This window comes from Ixodes scapularis, unplaced genomic scaffold, assembly GCF_016920785.2.
Source record: "Ixodes scapularis isolate PalLabHiFi unplaced genomic scaffold, ASM1692078v2 PGA_scaffold3__209_contigs__length_174095766, whole genome shotgun sequence".
Taxonomy (NCBI): Eukaryota; Metazoa; Arthropoda; class Arachnida; order Ixodida; family Ixodidae; genus Ixodes; species Ixodes scapularis.
In genome coordinates this window covers 78,620,703-78,638,520 of record NW_024609868.1, presented here as the reverse complement: position 1 = coordinate 78,638,520, position 17,818 = coordinate 78,620,703, and the positions used below count along the sequence as shown (strand labels likewise).

General features: G+C 46.0%; 1 protein-coding gene across 2 annotated transcripts in view; it reads right to left on the bottom strand.

Annotated features, from left to right (window-relative positions):
- LOC8035482 overlaps positions 1-17,301 on the bottom strand; it is a 31,733-nt gene extending 14,432 nt beyond the window's left edge. The window contains exons 1-4 of one of the 2 annotated variants that reach the window (XM_029995661.4): positions 17,024-17,301; positions 13,074-13,259; positions 9,093-9,179; positions 8,724-8,787 (exon numbers count right to left, since the gene is read on the bottom strand). In XM_029995661.4, the coding sequence (XP_029851521.2) occupies positions 8,724-8,787; positions 9,093-9,179; positions 13,074-13,259; positions 17,024-17,057 (371 nt within the window). In that variant the 5' untranslated portion in view covers positions 17,058-17,301. The remainder of the gene's footprint in view (positions 1-8,723; positions 8,788-9,092; positions 9,180-13,073; positions 13,260-17,023) is intronic. The other variant, XM_029995660.4, reaches the window with a different exon arrangement.
- Between the last annotated feature and the right edge of the window lie 517 nt (positions 17,302-17,818).

Below are 17,818 nucleotides of genomic sequence, written 5' to 3'. Positions count from 1 at the left end.
TCCTCCCAATAGCTGTGCCTTCCGGGACATGTTGGTTTTACAACTTTTAAGAGTTGTCAGCATCTTGACAAAGACACGCACGATGCTATTGCTCGTCCACCAAGGCAGGCGCAAAAGACTAGCAGAAAATGAATGTGACCACACTCTCATGAGCGCTTCAGTTCGCAGCAAAAGTGTGGAGGGCACTCGGCGGTCTTTGTGCAGCTTGTTTACACTCCGATTCTTTTTTGCAGTTTAATGTCAACCAGGAGGCATTAATTCACCCATAAGCTGATAATGCAATGGGCACTATACCCTCGCCAGACCAAACAGCCGCCTCCTCTTCGTCATGTAATCCTGCTCACTGCATGTTGGTATGGATAGGAGCAGGATCACATGGCAAAAAATAACCGTGCGATGGGTCAAAAGAGCATAAAGTTTCTATGCACTGCCAGCTTAGGGGTGGATGGAGTCTACGTCCATTCATAAAACAAGAAGTGTCGTTCGGGCCATGATTTTGAAAAAAGAAGGAATGCTGGCACCCGAGGCTCGTGACGACGCGTCTTCGGACTGGGTCAAGTGTTGCCTTTGTCTCCCACACTCACTGTACCTCTGGCCGGCTTGGGGAAACCAGAAGAGTATCTGTAGGAATATACCCACTTAAAACTGCGTGCCCCGTTTTTTTTTTTTTTTTTTTTTTTTTTTTTGCAGCCTTTTTTGTAGAGAGCTTTGTCCGAGTGTGTTATCATAGGACAGAGGAATGGTCGAAGCCTGTGAGGTCAAGGTCATATTTGAGGAGGCGCGGTTCTAGCAATGCATAAAGGAATAGCAGTCGGCACCATTGCTTTCCCGACGTGTGCTTTCTTCTAGTGGAAACGTGTTTCCTACCTACTCTCACCTTCCCTCCCCTCACCCCAAACATTAAACAAAGTTGGGTCTGCGAGGTCCTTGTGCAGTACCTCATTCTACTGAAGACTTCAAATTCATTGGTGTAGTGTAGACAGAGGTCCCTCCCAGCTTGAGACGTACTATATTGCAATTCGAATTCGAATTTGAGGGTTTTACGTGCCAAACCAACGACGGGCATCTGGCACGCCCCAGCGGAGGACTGAAGATTAATTTCGACCACCTGGGGGTCTTTTGACGTGCAACCGAAAGCTCAGTTACACGGCGTCTTCTCCGCAATAAGCCTCCGTCAGATTGCGGGCACCTCGGCCGGGATTCGAACCCGCCACGTGGGGATCCGTAGGCCGACGCTCTCGCCTCGGAGGCACCGAGGCGGCACGCGCTATATTGCAAACGCTTTCTTTCATTTTGATAAAACATGTGTAAGAAGTCTAGTAACTTGCTCATCAGGTCCGAGCACTTTGAATCCTACTGCAATTTCAATTTATTGAAATTGGACTTCTTTAGTTGGTCTATATCATGGTTAACGGCAGGATGGCTCCTGACAAGCATGTTGTGCAGGCGCGTTACCCCAATCACGTGGATGTCGCTGAGTGCTGAGAGGAAATGCTGCTGACGTCACCAGTTACGCTGGCCAGGAGAAGTAAAAACAAGCAAAAAGGGGCAAGGGTGATGACGTTTAGCTTAATGTTGGCTAAGCCCACTCCATAGCCTTGACTACACTGTTGGTTGTTGAGTTTAAATTGCCACACTTATAGTGATTTGGCATGAATTGCCTCCCACTAGGAGGCCAGAGCATATCTTGTTTTCTTCTTACTGATAATAAACGCCCCGCAGCAGTTGGAATGAGGGTGCGATAGAAGCAGGCGGTGTGCGTTGTCTCGATTTCGGACTACGCCCGCTAAGGTCCCTAAGGCGGAGTTACAACAACTGGCGATGAGGATGGGATGACTGGACAACATGCCCAAGTTTCACTAGTTCCACCCAGACAAGGAGACGTTTGACAACTACTTGGAATGCTTCCCGATTTTCATGAAAGTAAACGCTGTGAAATCAGAAAATGAGGCGGCAACGTTTTTTTAACTTTCTCGGAACAAATGCCTATCACACACTAAAAGACTCGCTGGTGCCCGAGCTTCCAATTTCCAAGAGCTTGTCAGAACTGGCGTAGGTACTCGAGAACCATTTCTCGCCGGCCAAGTCCAACATTGCAGAGCAAACAAAATTTCACCAGAGGCACCAGAAAGCAGGAGAAAGCTTGGCAGATTTTGTGATTGCTCTAAAAAAAGCTGGTGATGACTTGTGACTACGGTAAATTCCTGGAAACTGCCCTCTGAGACCGGTTCGTCCAGGCTGCCTCGACGCCGAGATTCAGCGACCGCTTCTCGAGATGGATGGAAACTCCAAGTTCAAAGACATGTACAAGGTGGCACCTGCAAAGGAGCTGGCTACACAGCAGAGCAGCGAGCTGCAACGACAGAGCTGCGCAGACACCACTGAGGTGCATCAATTATGGGACAGACCACACCACGAGCAGCGACAACAGCTTGGAACTGCTTTCGATGCGGTTCTTCGGTGCATCAGCCGTGTAAGTGTCTATTTCTCAAAGCAAAGTGTTTTAATTGTGGAAAACAGGGACATATCAGAAGTATGTATAGAGGAAGGCAGACCAAGGGTAAGGCAAAGCCGCCTAATGATAGTCCCCGAGACGTGTGGATTGTGCATTGTAACGTAGTGGCAGGTGCCACAGGTACTAACTTTGAAAGTGGCAGGTCGCAATGTAGAATTGGAGATACTAGATATGGGCTCGGCGGTTACCCTTATGCCAGAGGAAGCGTATCGAAAGATTCTACCTCAAGGAGAGTTAAAGCAGAGTAACCTCAGCTTGCGTACCTACACCGGAGAAAATATTAACATTGCCGGAGTCGCAGACGTCAAGGTAGATAGCAGTAATGGGAAGCATGTGCTGCTTCTTGTGGTGGTAAAGGACAGCAACATGCGGCTTCCATTGCTGCTTGGTAGAGACTGGCTGCAGTATGTAAAGCCGAACTGGAAGTACGTTTTCGCAGTTTTGAGACTGAAAATTATATTTCCGTCAGTTCCAGAACCATAGTTGGGTTCACTGCAAACTTGTTTTCAAGGATAATGCTAAGCCAGTGTTCTGCAAGCACTATACCGTTCCATTTGCTTTCAGAGATGATGTTGAATGTGAGTTAAGGGACATCATGGACAAAAGTATCTTGTCGCCTGTAAAGACGAGTGACTGGGCAACACTACTGGTCATTGTTCCGAAGGCTGGCGGAAATATTCTTATCTGTGGCGATCACAACGTATCACTAAATCCCAACTTGCGTACAGAGCACTACCTCTTGCAGTTGGTGGACGAGTTATTTGCGACATTTAGGAGATGCCCAGTGTTTACTGTTTTTGACTTGCGTGCTGCATATTTGCAACTGGAACTTGATAACAATGCGAGAAAAGCACTGACTGTAACCATGCACCTTGACCTTTTTAAATTTTCACACCCGCCTTACAGTGTAGATAAAATTTCGCCTCGGTTGCAAAAGGCTGCATGCTACATCAATGATCTGTTGATTGGAGGCAAAAGTCATGAGTGCTTCGACAATGTGAAAAGGGTGTTGGAACGGCTTGCCAAGCACAGTGTTAGCTTGAATATAGAAGAGCAAGTACTTTTTACCAGAAGTGAAGCACCTGGGGTAAGTGCTTGACAAAATGGTCTTCGACCGTGTCCCAAAAAGGTAGAAGCAGTCAAAAGTGCCCCACCTCTAACAAATGTTCACAAGCTTCAAAGTTTTTTAGGAATGTTAAACTTCTACGCAAAGTTTCTGCCAGATCTGCCAACACTTTTACGACCTCAGCATGATCTGCTGGAAAAGCGGGCTGACTGGCTGTGGTCCAAAGAATGTGAACAGTGTGTGAGAAAAGCTAAGGAGCTTCTTTGTAGTGCTGCTGTCTTTACATTGTATTGCCCAAGTAAGTCAATTCGGTAGACCTGCTATGCATTTAATTATGGTGTAGGAGCGGTTTTGGCTCATAAGGTAAGCAAGGATGTTTACAGACCGGTCAAATACACCTCAAGAACGCTTACGACGGCTGAACAGAACTACTCAGAAATAGAGAGAGAAGCGCTTGCCATCATATTCGCCGTCAAGAGGTTTCATAAGTACCTTTTCGGAAGGAAGTTCACACTAGTAACTGACCATTATCCTCTCACTACACTTTCGAAGCAAGGGCAGGAGTCAACCGACATGGCAGCTGCACATATGCAGAGATGGAGACTTCTGTTAGTGAAGTACGACTTTGTGATCATGTTCGCAAAAAGTACCAGCATTGGTCACACCGACGCCCTTTCAAGGCTTGCTCTACCCACGAAAACAGTAGACTCTGACCATGTGCGCTACTTTTCAACGCTCGAGTATCTTCCTGTCACCAGTTGGGTAGTGCAGCAAGAGACTAAGAAGGACCCACTACTGATGTCGGATTATCAAACTTACAAAACGAGGCTGGCCTAAGAAAATAGACGATCCAGACTTAATTCCTTTATTTTAGAGAAGAGATGAGTTGTCTACTAACCAGGACTGCTTGGCATCGGGGGTGCGAATGGTTATTCCGAAAAGCTCTGCACGATCTGATCATCAGTCTTCTGCACGAAGGACACCCAGGAGCACCGAAAATGAAGATGCTTGCAAGACAGCACGTCTGGTGGAGTGGACTAGGCACTGCCATTGAGAACCTGGTGCAAACATGCGACGTCTGTGATGCAACGCAAAACATCGCCCTCCCATTTGCCTCTTCAACCTTGGCCGCTGTGCACTAGGGTGTTTGAACACGTGCACATAGACTTTGCCAGAAGGACCAATCGAACATTCTAATCCTAGTGGATGACCACTCAAAACGGCTGGAGGCTATCGCAATGCCTTCTTTGACCACTGGGCACACCATCAAAAACCTGCAGATTATATTCTTGCAGTTTGGGTTGCCAGAAGAAGTGGTCACTGATAATGGACCGCAACTGGTCCCGGAGGATTTCTGATCGTTCATGCAAGAACATGCAATCCTGCACACGACTACGCCCCCTTACCACCCAGCATACAATGGACTGGCCGAACGTGCAATTCAAATGGTGAAGAAGTCCCTCCTGAAGCAGCTTCTGGAGACAGGGTATGTGTTGACAAGAGGGGCATACAGTTGAAGCTATCAAACTTTTTGTTCCAGTACCAAACAACTCCCCACGTGGTAACTGGAAAGACGCCGGCAGAGCTTTTTCTTGGACGCTTGCCACAAACGCATCTCATTTTGCTGAAACCCGGTTTTCTTAATGTGCGGCGAGAGAAGCAACATGAAAGCAAGAAGAGTGTTGACAAACATGCAAGGACAATGGAATTTGATGTCGAGGACAAAGTGTGGGTGCGAAACCTAAGAGGGGAGGGGGTAGGATGGGCTAGAGGAAAGGTAACGAAGAAAATTAGTGCTGTCCCATACTTGGTGCTAGTTGCAGGTATAATTCACTTTGTGCACGGTGAGCACCTGAAGCCAAGAGCCCTAACTGGTTTTGATGCGGGAAGGAACTTGCCACTAGACCACGGGGAGACAGAAGTGCCTATGGAGTGAGATAACTCGGATTCGAAGCCTGACAACCACTCCGACAGTCCACATGATGAAGAGCCTACTTTTTCCGTTTCTTCTGCGACGGCAATGCAAAATGAACCAAGTGCAAGCTTAAGGTATAGCTCGTGGAGCCGTAGGCAACCTGACAGGCTTACATATGACCATCTTGACAGACCCACTAAAAGTGTTACTACTTGTTGCATTGTGTTACTGTGTTTTGAGTTAGTGGGGGGAAATGTAGCGACTCGGCATGAATTGCCTCCCACTAGAAGGTTTTCTTGTTAGTGATAATAAATTCCCCGCGGCAGACGGGAAGAGGGTGCGATAAAAGCAGGCTGTGTGTGTTGTTTCGATCTCGTACTCCACCCACTAAGAAGCATTTACAACAACACTAAATAGGCCATCATGTCTAGGGTGTATACAATTAATAAAAATGCCATGCCCTACCTGGGGGCATAGGGCGACTGAAATAACCAGGCTTGATCTAAAATGGGCTGTAAAAATTGACGCCTGCACGTAGCAATCTAAACGTCTCGTCAAAGGTGTATTTCACAGGTTGGTTTTATCATGCAAAATTATAAAGCGTAGCTCTCTTTCTGTAAAAGATAGGGCCAAGAAACTTGCCAGGATCAACAGCGGGCGACGACGTTGACGACCAGGTCAATAAGCGGGGCGCGTTTGGCGCTCACATTGATAGATGGCACTACCTACTTGTTCCAGCTTGGTTTTAAAGAAATATTGCAAGTACCCACGTCGACCGTGTTCTATTCACATGAACATAATATTTTTGTAATGTATTTTTGCTTTAAAAATAAATGCAGACGAGAGCAAAACTTGAAGTAATAAAATTAAAAGGAGGTTGCATAACGACGGTGCCTTCGCTGCCGACGGATTTTGTCCGAGTGTCTTCTGCTTTCTTTCTCTGGTTGGTTGCACCTTCCGACGTTGCTGCCGAGACCTTTTTTGTCACGGTTCGTGGGAAAACAGCCACAATGCGTCCCACTGGATGCTGCTTGGACTGCACTTTTGAGACATTGGAGGCTACCAAAGCGAACTCTAAATAAACAGCAATTAATGGCTCTGAAAAGAACCCGTCAGTAGAAGCCCGCAGTTGTCAAAGGCGCTAGTCATATGTACAAAACGGTTCGATACATTATTTTCAGTAAACATGCACACTTGTGCAGTCTTCACACCTAATCCCTGAAGGCTGCCTTTTGCATGTCGTCCTAATAGCATCGAAGGCGGATATAATCTGCTGCTTTACTTCCAACACCGTGCACAGGCAAATTCTGTAGATTTGGGCTTTTAAGAAATCCCAAACAAAAAAATCACAAATTGTCAGATCAGGGAACTGTGGGAGCCACGGCATTGTCGGTGACCTTCGACCCAACCAGTTGCCGGGAAAGGTCCTGTCAAGCCAATCCCTCACTGCAGTGGCATAGTGCGGGGATGCAACATCTTCATGGAAGGTGCACACCTCCCTTTGCATGTGTAAAGTTTCAGCTCCGGCAAGACGTCCTATTGGAGCAGGCGAAGGTAGGCATCGCCAGTGACCGTGCCCTCAAAGGAGAATGGGCCGACAACGCCTTCCCTCCAAAGTCCACACCATACTACGACCTTTGGTGACTGGACAGCCTCTTCAATGATCCAATGACGGTTTGTCTTGGGTCAGCAGCGGGCGTTCTGCTTATTGACATGACCGTCCAGATATAAAATAGCCTCATCCGTGAAAAGCAGGAATTGAAGGTGGTTCCTGTTTGTGGAGATGTGCCCAAGTTCGTCTACGCAGAACTGCTTTCGCCGTTCATAGTCATCAGGCTGCAGCTCGAACAGGACCTGTGGCTTGAACGGATACATTTGTTGGCAGATCACCCTCCAGACGAATACTCTACTGATATTAAGCTGTCTTGTGACCTTTGGCATGGACAACCATGGGTTGAATGCAAATGTCACAAGCACAGTGTGACGTTTGTGCCGCTGTGGCAACCTCTCTTCGCGTGCTCGCAGCCTGGTTCCCACCGTGTTCTCCGTGTTGAATCGGTTTGCCCAGCACATGACAGTCCGACAGGTGGGTGGACACCTACGAAAAATGGCTCGAAACTTCGAGCTTACTTGCCTCATGCGCCTGGTTTCTGTAAACCAAAGGACTACCTGTGCCCTTTCTTGGACTGTCAAGTGACACGTAATGGCTGTTTTCCCCCCCAACAGTGACAAGAAAGGTCTCGGGAGCAGCAAAAGGTGTAACTGACCTGCGAAAGAAAGCAGAAGACACGCAGACGAAATTCGTCGGCAGCTAGAACGTGGGCACTTTCAATATTTCTTTCAACGCAAGCCAGACCAAGGGGGTAGCGCCATCTATCAATACGAGCGCATAACACGCCCCGCCACTCGACTCTGTCGTCTGCTTCGCTGCCCGCCGTTGACCCTGGCAAGTTATTTGGCCCCAATTTTACACAAAGGGAGCTACGCTTTGTAATTTTGCATGATAAAACCGACCTGTAAAATGCACCTTTGACGAAAAGTTTAGATTGCTATGTGCAGGTGTCGATTTTAATGGCCCATTTTTGACCGAACCTGGGTATTTCATCCACCCGATATATACTGTAAATCTATCCTATCATATAAGACTACAGCATAAATATGAGACAGGTATGTCTTCTCTTTCAAAACTATTAAAGGTGCTTACTAATGTCCAAAGGTGGCTACTTGGACTTCGAAAATGCACAAAAAGAAATGAGTCCCATATATGCAAGCATAAATTCAATTCATCTATAATCAAACATTCATAACTAATCTAATGTCATGCTTTAGTTGGGAGCATAAATGTCAAAACTAGCAAGAGGACTATAGTCCGTTGCAACCTAAGAACGAAGGGCGAGGGTAAGACGGGCTGGGGAGGAGGAAGCAGACTGAACGCTAAAGAGAGAAGGAGGTTTCCCTCTCTTCTCCAGCGTTCCGTCTGCTTCCTCCTCCCTGGCCCGTCTTACCCTCGCCCTTTGTTCTTAGGTTGCAACGGACTATAATTCTCTCGTTTTTGCTGCTGCTAATCACAAGAGCTGTTGTCACACACAAACATCTTTGCAAGTAGCAATGACAGTCATAGAAGCTGTGAACACAGTAATATAAGTGCTTCTTCACAATACTTGTTCACTGGTCAGACAACGATTTCACTAGCAGAAAAGCTGAGCACGAGGCATCCAAGGACCCACCTCTGCACCATGTTTGATGTGGCTGGTCTCGACACACTGCTGCTGCGACTCAGGTTCTCCACAACTGAAAGCAGGAACCCAAATCATCAACCAAGAAGCAGAAACCGGCATAACCAAACAATGGTTTGGCTATGCCGGTTTGCATGTTGCATACAAAAATGTGAAACATTCACTGCAAGCCATGGATACAACAATGCTCAGCAATTTGAGTCCCCACAAGGAACGAGCAAACTAAGGTATAGGAATCAACAACAGCACAAAGAGAAAAGTGAAAATGTAAAGCAGGATGCCAGCACTGCCAGGAATGTCACTGTGATGCTGCAAGTTCCAACAATAAGCTGTGCAAACTTGTTAGAGAACCAGGCTCACCATAGGCTTTGTCGTTACTGCCGTTCCGTGTGCAGCAATGCCATATAACCACAGCTGTCAGGATGATCACAATTAGGCCAATGGCACCTGCATAACAAGACGAGAGAAGAACATAAAGTGTGTGACACACAAGACTACAAATTCTCAATTGCCTGTTTCTCTAATTTTCTAGTACCATGCAAGAAATTCTCTAATTTTCTAGGGACCATGCAGGACACTATTATTAACTCAATATAGAAAGACCATACGAGATTGTGTCAGTTTTGTTAAATCAACACTTCACCCCACTAAAAACAGACATGCATACACATGCCCAATACCTCTCATCCTGTTAGTTATACTACCACAAAGTTAGATAGTTGCAGTCATGCGATTGACCCGAGTCATTTTGTAGCACTTTTGGAGCAGCCAAAAGTAAATTATGGAGCAGTAAGAAGTACTTTTAGAGCACGAGCACACACTTCATTTTTATTTATACGACTACTATGTTGGCTTATCCAACTAAAATATGTGCGTGCTTTGCCTCCACACTTCTGTGCAACGGCAGGTTTGATTTCCTTGAACACAGCACTAGCTGTTTAGTTTCACATAGAAGCGCTAGGCATGGCAACAAGATGCTGATCGATGAAAGACAGTATGGACTGCTGTGAATGGTAATTTCAGGTAAAATATAAAATGTAATCCAAAAAGTATATTCCAGTAAAATAATGTTAGAAAACTGATGTTTCATTCACATAAAAAAAAATGCACATAAAAAAGTGAAAGCTGCTTACAACTCCCTGTAACGCCGAATTAGAGCGCAGCTCTTGAGGAGGAGGAGGGAAGGGCACTGGGGGGGGGGTTAAACTAACCAGGGGGGGGTCACGTGACCTTGGCTGGTCACGTGACCCCCAATGCCGATGATGTCATCACTGACGTCACTGATGACTTCACCAGTGATGATGACGATGACGATGCGAATGTCGGTGACGTCGCTGATGACGTCATTAGTGATGATGACGATGACGATGCGGATGTCGGTAACGTCATCAGTGATGATGACGATGACGATAACGTCATCAGTGATGATGACGATGATGATGCGGATGCCGGTGACGTCATCAGTGACGATGACGATGACGATGTGGATGCCGGTGACGACATCAGTGACGTCACTGATGACGTCATCAGTGATGATGACGATGACGATGTGGATGCCGGTGACGTCATCAGTGATGATGACGATGACGATGTGGATGCCGGTGACGTCATCACTGACGATGACGTCATTGGGGGGTCACGCGACATCGGCGGGGGTCACGTGACCTCAGGGGAGTCACGTGACTTCGGGGGGTCACGTGCCCCCCACGAGGTCACGTGACCCCGGTGGGGGCTCACGCGGTGCATTATGGGACATTTCCTATGATGCACCGGGGTCACGTGACCTCGGGGGGGTCACGTGCCCCCCCACGAGGTCACGTGACCCCGGTGGGGGGCTCGCGCGGTGCATTATGGGACATTTCCCATGATGCACCGCGCAATTACGCCGACGCCGACGGCGACGGCGACGCCGCTCAAGCCGCAAACGGGCCCCTAAGAGCTGCGCTCTAAAAAGTGAAAGCCGTTTACAACTACCTGTAACCCCGAATTAGAGCACAGCTCTTGAGGAGGAGGAGGGAAGGGTACTGAGGGGGGCAGGGGTTACATGATCTTGAAGAGTGGGGGGGGGGGGGGGCGGTCACGTGACTCCCCACCGAAAGAACCCGAGGTCCTCCCAAGGTCCTCGGGGGGGGGGGGGGGGGGGTGGCTTGCGGTTACACTGACGGCGACGGCGCCGCCGCTCAAGCCGGAAACAGGCGCCTAAGAGCTGCGCTCTAAAAGAAATTATTATTAATTTATGAAAATTAATGACATTTTGTATGTAGAACTTCATAATAACAGAAATTGCCATGTGAACAATAAGTATGCCTTCTTAAAACAATCCTGCCAAAGTTGTTCAGGTTATTCCCAAGCTTCCTTCCACTGCTTCACCTAACTGAGTTTATTCTACTGACTGCACCTCAAACGGATAAAACATACATAAAAGTGACAACTAAACAACAGAGTTCAAAAAATAATAAAACAGCCTGTAAAACAGTTTACATAAATTTTAATGCGAGTACCCTCGATAAATCACCAATTTGAAAAAGGTATATATAGAATACCGTAGTCTATCATAAATAATTGCCACAGCATAATTCAGAAATTTTTACTGCAACTGAGCTGTTACATTAATACTCATGAAGTTCCCTTTTTGATACACCCGACGCCTGCGTGTATTGAAGAGATACTGAACCAGAATTCGGATTTTGCAAAATAAGGCCGCAAAAGCATTGAACAGGACTCTACGAACTCCAAGACCTCACTCATACATCAATATCTCAAAAGGATGGCCGTATTTTTTTAAAAGAAGGGCGCTATCAAGCGGGGACACTGACATCCCGACCCTCCTAAAAACGTTGAGGATGAGGAGACGCGGCCTTCCTTCTCTCTTCCTGGTTCCGGTTCACCAACTCGACGGGATGAAGCGAGGAGTTGAGGGAATGAGAATCGTGACATCACGTCTCGTCGGCCTTCCATCGCGCATTTCTTTTACAAAAATACTTCCATCCGTTAGAGATATTGCTGTATGAGTGGCGTTTTGGGGTTCTGCATCGTACCACCTATCGCTCATGCCCTGTTTTATGGGCTCGAAATTTCGGTCGAGTAGCCCTTTAACGTTCCGCTCTGGGGGAACGCTTTCCCTTTAGCACTTGGATGCACTGCAGCGAAGCAAGGTAAGCAAAACTGCCATGCTTACTTCACAATTACCGCTTCACTGCAGTACACAAGAGCGCAATGAGGAGCGCATTCAACGAAGCTAACTTGCACGCCACAGCAGACTAGGAACATAAGAGATATTGCAAAAATTACGAGTACTGTCAGTGTTTTACACCAATAAAGAGATCAAATAGGATAGTACATTATTTGTGGCTAAAATCGAAACTTCCGAAAATTCGTACAAGCCTACCAGAACGATCCGGACATGAAGCAGGCCCTGAGCCATTATATATAATAAAGTGAAATCAAGTTTTGGAGCAATGTTGGTGCAAGTTCCTCGCATTTGGGCTAAATGTGGCAGGATGTAGCAGGGTAAGCCCTTTGGAGCAGTTTGGCACAAATGATGCGGCAATCACATCACTGCAATTGTGCCCTAAAGATACAAGATAACCAACCACGTGACTAGCAATACTTGAGAAGTGGATTGCAAAAAAGAAAACAATTTTATCGTTGAGCATGTCAGCTGAAACATCAATATAGCTTGAACAAAATAAGAATTGCCCGCTTCTGGTTTACGTTTTGAAATAAATCATCAAATTTATATTGGATGGATATTAATGACTGTTCTTTGTTAATTTATTAATGTTGTTGACCATGTACCGAGAGTCATAGAAAGAATCCATTCCCATAAGCAGTAGTACTGTGCTTATGAGAATGGATTTTTTACCCAGTATCCTTTGGGCACAACTTCCTAACTTTTGTGGGCAGTTACTCATTGAAACTAAGCAAGTGACTCCAGAGCAATAATGTTGTTGTACCACCCCACTCTGATTTCAGATTGACTTTATTTGTTTTGCTCAGCAAATACAACTTTACAACAGAAACAAAAATGTTTGGTAGTGTCTTAGCTTTATAATCAAATGTATTCTCTGACTATTTTTACAATCAAACAGTTTGTATCCTTTTTTGCGAGTGTATGAGGACGTGGAAGCATGTTTAAGAAAAAAATAAGTGTTTATGTCATAACCACATATAGTGTGATTTGATGTCGCAAGGCACATTGCCCGGTACAGCACACCATGTGAAGATATCTTGTTGTTCCATTGAGCCACTCCACTACTCCTAACAGGCACGCTCAAAGAAGAAAACTAACCATGAGAGGTGGGAGTATGAAGCACAAACATGCACAGCTGTAGGGCGTACCTGTGGCAGCCCCGACTAGAATGGGGAGGTCCCTGGAGTGGGTCACACCCATGGAATCCCAAAAGGAGGTGGGGGTTTTCTGGGCAGAGGCGTTGTTCTTGTCCATGTAGGCCAGCATGGTGACACTCTGCTGCAGGATGATGGGGTGCCGCTTGCCCTGGCCGCCACGCAGTGGGTCCTCCCATGCTGGACAGACCATACACAAGCTTTAAAGGGGTATGGTGACAAAATTCTAGTGCCTATTTTATTGTCTAAATGACAACTATCCTTCGGCAACACCATCAAGACACCAATTTTTTGTCCAAAAAGACACCATAATTTTATTTAAAACGAATAAACCGATTATTAGATTGCACCTGGTGGATGTTCCCAAAGCTACTTCGAATGCTGTTACGTCAACACTCCCGTAAAAGCAGCGTCGCTCCGCAAAAGCATGGTGGCAAGCTGTGCTCGCGCACTCCTTGTCGTACTAGGTTGAGCCTGATTTCCCTTCTCTCCTGCGCCTATTCAACTCCTGCGAGGAGAGGAAATGAGACTGAAAATGGGAGGAGGTCGGTGGAGTTTGAACAGTTTGAAGCGCAGGTGAGTCACTTTTTCGCCTCTGCTGGCATTGCCAAATCAGTCCTCAGGCATCAGAAACAGCTAGGTTGTAATACGTTGGTGCCACCAAGTGGCGAAGCTCATAACCAAACCAGCCTCCCCGTAGCCTTGCTCTTGCTGGGTAAAGTGACATCACGAATCCGCCAAGTCCGGAGGTCAAAGCGCATGCCTATATTTTAGGGTTGGCTGGATTTCAGGGCGTGCTGAAGCCCCATAAGCCTCCCTCCTGGCTACGCCACTGGCATGCGGCCTTCTTGGTAGCATCAAGTTTCTTGTGTATCGGTTTCTTGGCATTTCAAGGGCAGTTGTGGTCGGTCAGTGATTGTGATGTAATAACTAGAGAGTTTTAGAGCGCAGCTCTTAGGGGCCCGTTTCCAGCCTGAGCGGCGTCGGCGTTGGCGTAACTGGGGGGGCTCACGTGACCCCCCCTGAGGTCAAGTGACCCCCCCCCCCCCCCCCGAGGTCACGTGACCCCCCCCCTCCCCAAGGTCACGTGACCCCCCGCCCCCCCCCCCCCCACCCCCGAGGTCACGTGACCCCCCCTCCCCCGAGATCACGTGACCCCCCCCCCCCCCCCGGGGTCACGTGACTACCCGCAGGTGACGTGACCCCCCCCCAGTACCCTTCCCTACTCCTCCTCAAGGGCTGCGCTCCAATTCGGCGTTACAGGGATTTGTAAACGGCTTTCATTTTTCAACTTCCAATCACCCATCATGGATGAAGGACCCAACAGTTGTGCCTCTCATTTCTGAGAACTCTTCCAATTCTTTTCTCGACGCAGAGGTGCCAGTTATGCTGTTTAGTGGTAGAAGCATATCGACGACCATCTTAACTCTTTAATACGTGCTGGCGAAAGCTTCAATCAATTAGAAGCTTCAAGTTCCTGGAAAGCAAACTGCACCCCTGGTGTTATTTTGCAGGCATCGCAAAGAGCTCAGATCAGTGATGCCGAATCGTGGGAAATTTCAAACAAACATAGCTCCAAGGGACAGCGGGGAACTAAACTCGAACGCATGTAAAATAAGAAATATATTTATTTTTAAATATATATTTTACATGCATTCAAATTAAGTTTATCTTTACCCCCTGGCATTAGGCTTTCCACACGAGGTTGGAAAATTTCCACAATTCGGCAACACTGACTCAGATCGGTTTAGAATTTCTAAAGCACGACGTTCGCAAGACTATCCGACGATCTCTTCTGCAATAAACAAGTTTGATCTCAGCTATGGCAAGAAACAAATGAGAGGCTCCGCAATGAAGTTGGTGTCGATGGTGTTTCTCCCACTCTCAACTTGGTGTCCGCAGCGTTGTGTCGCTTTATTGCCAAAGCCGAGATCAATGCATTAGCTACTGCGATAAACCTAAGGAAGTGATGTAATCAAACGTGGCATTTGATAAAATGACAAGAAAATCCTGCCTCTGTGAAAGTTGTGTCTGTTCTGTTTCCCGCTGTCCGTGATTGTTCTGTTTCCCGATCTGCATTCCTGCATTCTAATGATTATTTGACCAATACTCTCCTGCCTAGTTTTAAAGCTAGTGATGTTTAAAAACCTTGTTTATCGATGCCAGATCAAGTGTGTAAGACTCGCTGCTATGCAATAATACTATTTTCTGGTTGCTAGCGATTGCTTTTTTGTTTTGTTTTTTTAATATGACTTTTTACTTTGCATTCCCTCACTTAGTCTGGTTTACATACACTGAGCTGCTTTCTCACCATGAAAAAAGCAGGCCGACCCTACAACGCGCACCAGAAAAGAATGCTAATTCAGAAATTAATCCAGTAAAACTTCATGAAAGAATTTGGACTCAATAATATTTTAAATTAAAAATTAAAACAGCGCAAGGACATGGACAAGAACAAGAAGGTAGACAAACAAGGCGCTGACTTGTAAGTCAGCGCCTTGTTCGTCTACCTTCTTGTTCTTGTCCATGCCCTTGCGCTGTTTTAATTTTTAATCATAAAATATCAACTAGCCCAAACTTCTACGTTAGTCAACTTCATTAATAATTGAAAGCGAGCGTGTTCATGAACAGATACGAATACATGAAATGTATTCGTATCTATTCACATAGAATAACATAACTACCTATTCACATAGAATGACACAACTAACCAGTTGAGTCATTTTATGTTGTTGTTGTTAAATGAAAGCTGTTTCCGTCCCCATCCTCGATATCTTATCCTTTCATGTATTTGTAATTTCGACTCAGTTCAACAGTTATAAGCATGTTTACGCCGAGCAAGAATGTCCACACATTTCTTCGCATTGGCTATGTTTTTTATTGTCAAAACCAGTGTAAATTAGCAAAGTAAAAAAAAAAGAAAAGCATATGCACCTTGCTTTAGCAGAGATTTATGGTCACTCGCTGCTAACACAGCATAGCGCAGCAATGTGTTGGCACTGCACCTGTCAAACAAGGCATGGCCGTTTATTTTGATGTGTTCTACGCCATTCCAGTCGCTGGTTTTGTTTCCTCACCGCTACCAACATGGCGGACGTAGTTCCCGGTGCACTACTAGTAGTAGTCTTCTTAAGCTGCTAGGGCCACTGCTGCCATCTGTAGGTTGTTGCGCTAATCAAAGGGTGCGTGGTTAGCAGACAGGCGCCGTATGTAGAGAAAACCAGGTATTGTTTCTTTTCTTTTCGCTCGGGTAAGTTTGTTCTTTGAAATGTTCATGCGATGCTTTAACCACCTTCGAACACCTCTGCGGTGAATTGCAGCATAATACGTTACCAAGCCGAATTACGTGGTCACTTTAAAGGCTTCACCCAGATTAGGGGGCACGCGGTAGAATCGTGTATGATGTCTTTTCTAGTTTTGCTTTTCAGAATTAAAATCCAGCATATAATTTCCGCCAAAAAGCTTTTTTTCTTTTTTTTTTAATTATTGTGATAGGTTTTAGATGCTGTAGTAATAAAGTCCAGTTAACGCTTAACTACTTCTACTTATTAAGAAATAAAGTATGAGCAACTGAAGTGTTCTGTTGCGACTAATCCAGAACCAGTTGACAGAAGCTGTCAGAAGTTCATGACACTTTCAAAAAGATACGAGGCCAGACGAAAACGCAGCAAACCACTCTGGTATATTAAGTACTTTTTTTTTTTTTATGTGGGAAGAAGCATTTGTTTTTTTACGGAGAAGAGTGGGGAACGCGATCAAATCCGATATGAGCGAAAGCGTCGCAGCAGCCAGCAAGAACGCCCACTTCGATAGATAAGATGTGGTGCTTCTCTTTCGCAAGGCGTTTCAGACGTCATCTATGCCGCTTCGGAAACTACGCAGGACCAATGAGCACAAAGCGGACGAATTGAAAAACATTTCAGATTAGGAAAATGACAACTTACCTGACTGGGCTTCCCTGGCCTCCTTTACCGCCATGCTTCCGTTATGAAGGCATTAACTGTTTTTTAATCACCGCACCAACTCTTTTGGGCGTCTCTTCTTTCGCCGATGAAGGAACTAAATGTACACAACATACTTACTGTGAACTTAGGTAATGCAAACCTACAACCATAGCACGAAGTAAAGTCAGAAAGTTTCACGACGACAGAGACGACAGGACGCGGCCAGACCAGAAAACAGGTCTCGGTTTGGCTTTTTAATTGGCTTGACTTGACTTTCTGACTCATCTTTCCATCCCCTTGCCACCCCCTTGCCATCCCCTTGCCACTGCGGCTTATAATCGGATAAGTTCAAGTGAACAATTATGCAAGCTTTGAGATCCCAAGAAATGCAAGACGAATATACCTTAAAAATCGTGAGAATTGTGAAAACAGAAAGGAGTTGGAGACAGTGTCCATATGTGGCAAAGTCGAATCCAGAGCAGCCGGATAGCCCGCCCACTAAAAGTGGGCAGAGTGTTGTAAATGTACAGATGCAGTGCCTGAGTGGGAATTGGTACAAAAAAATATTTAGTGGAATCAACCGATAGAGAAAAAGAAAAGGATATGCGTAACGCGTTTGAGTAAATCAAACAAAAAAAGAAGGCCGAGACATCAGTCACGATGCATACTTTCTGGCCGCGACTGCCATTGGAGATATATCAGAGAGCAAAATATCAAATCATACAATGCTGATGCTATGCTGTGCACAACGTCATGGAAAATTTTCTATGACGTTCCAACAAGGCTTAATTTCCT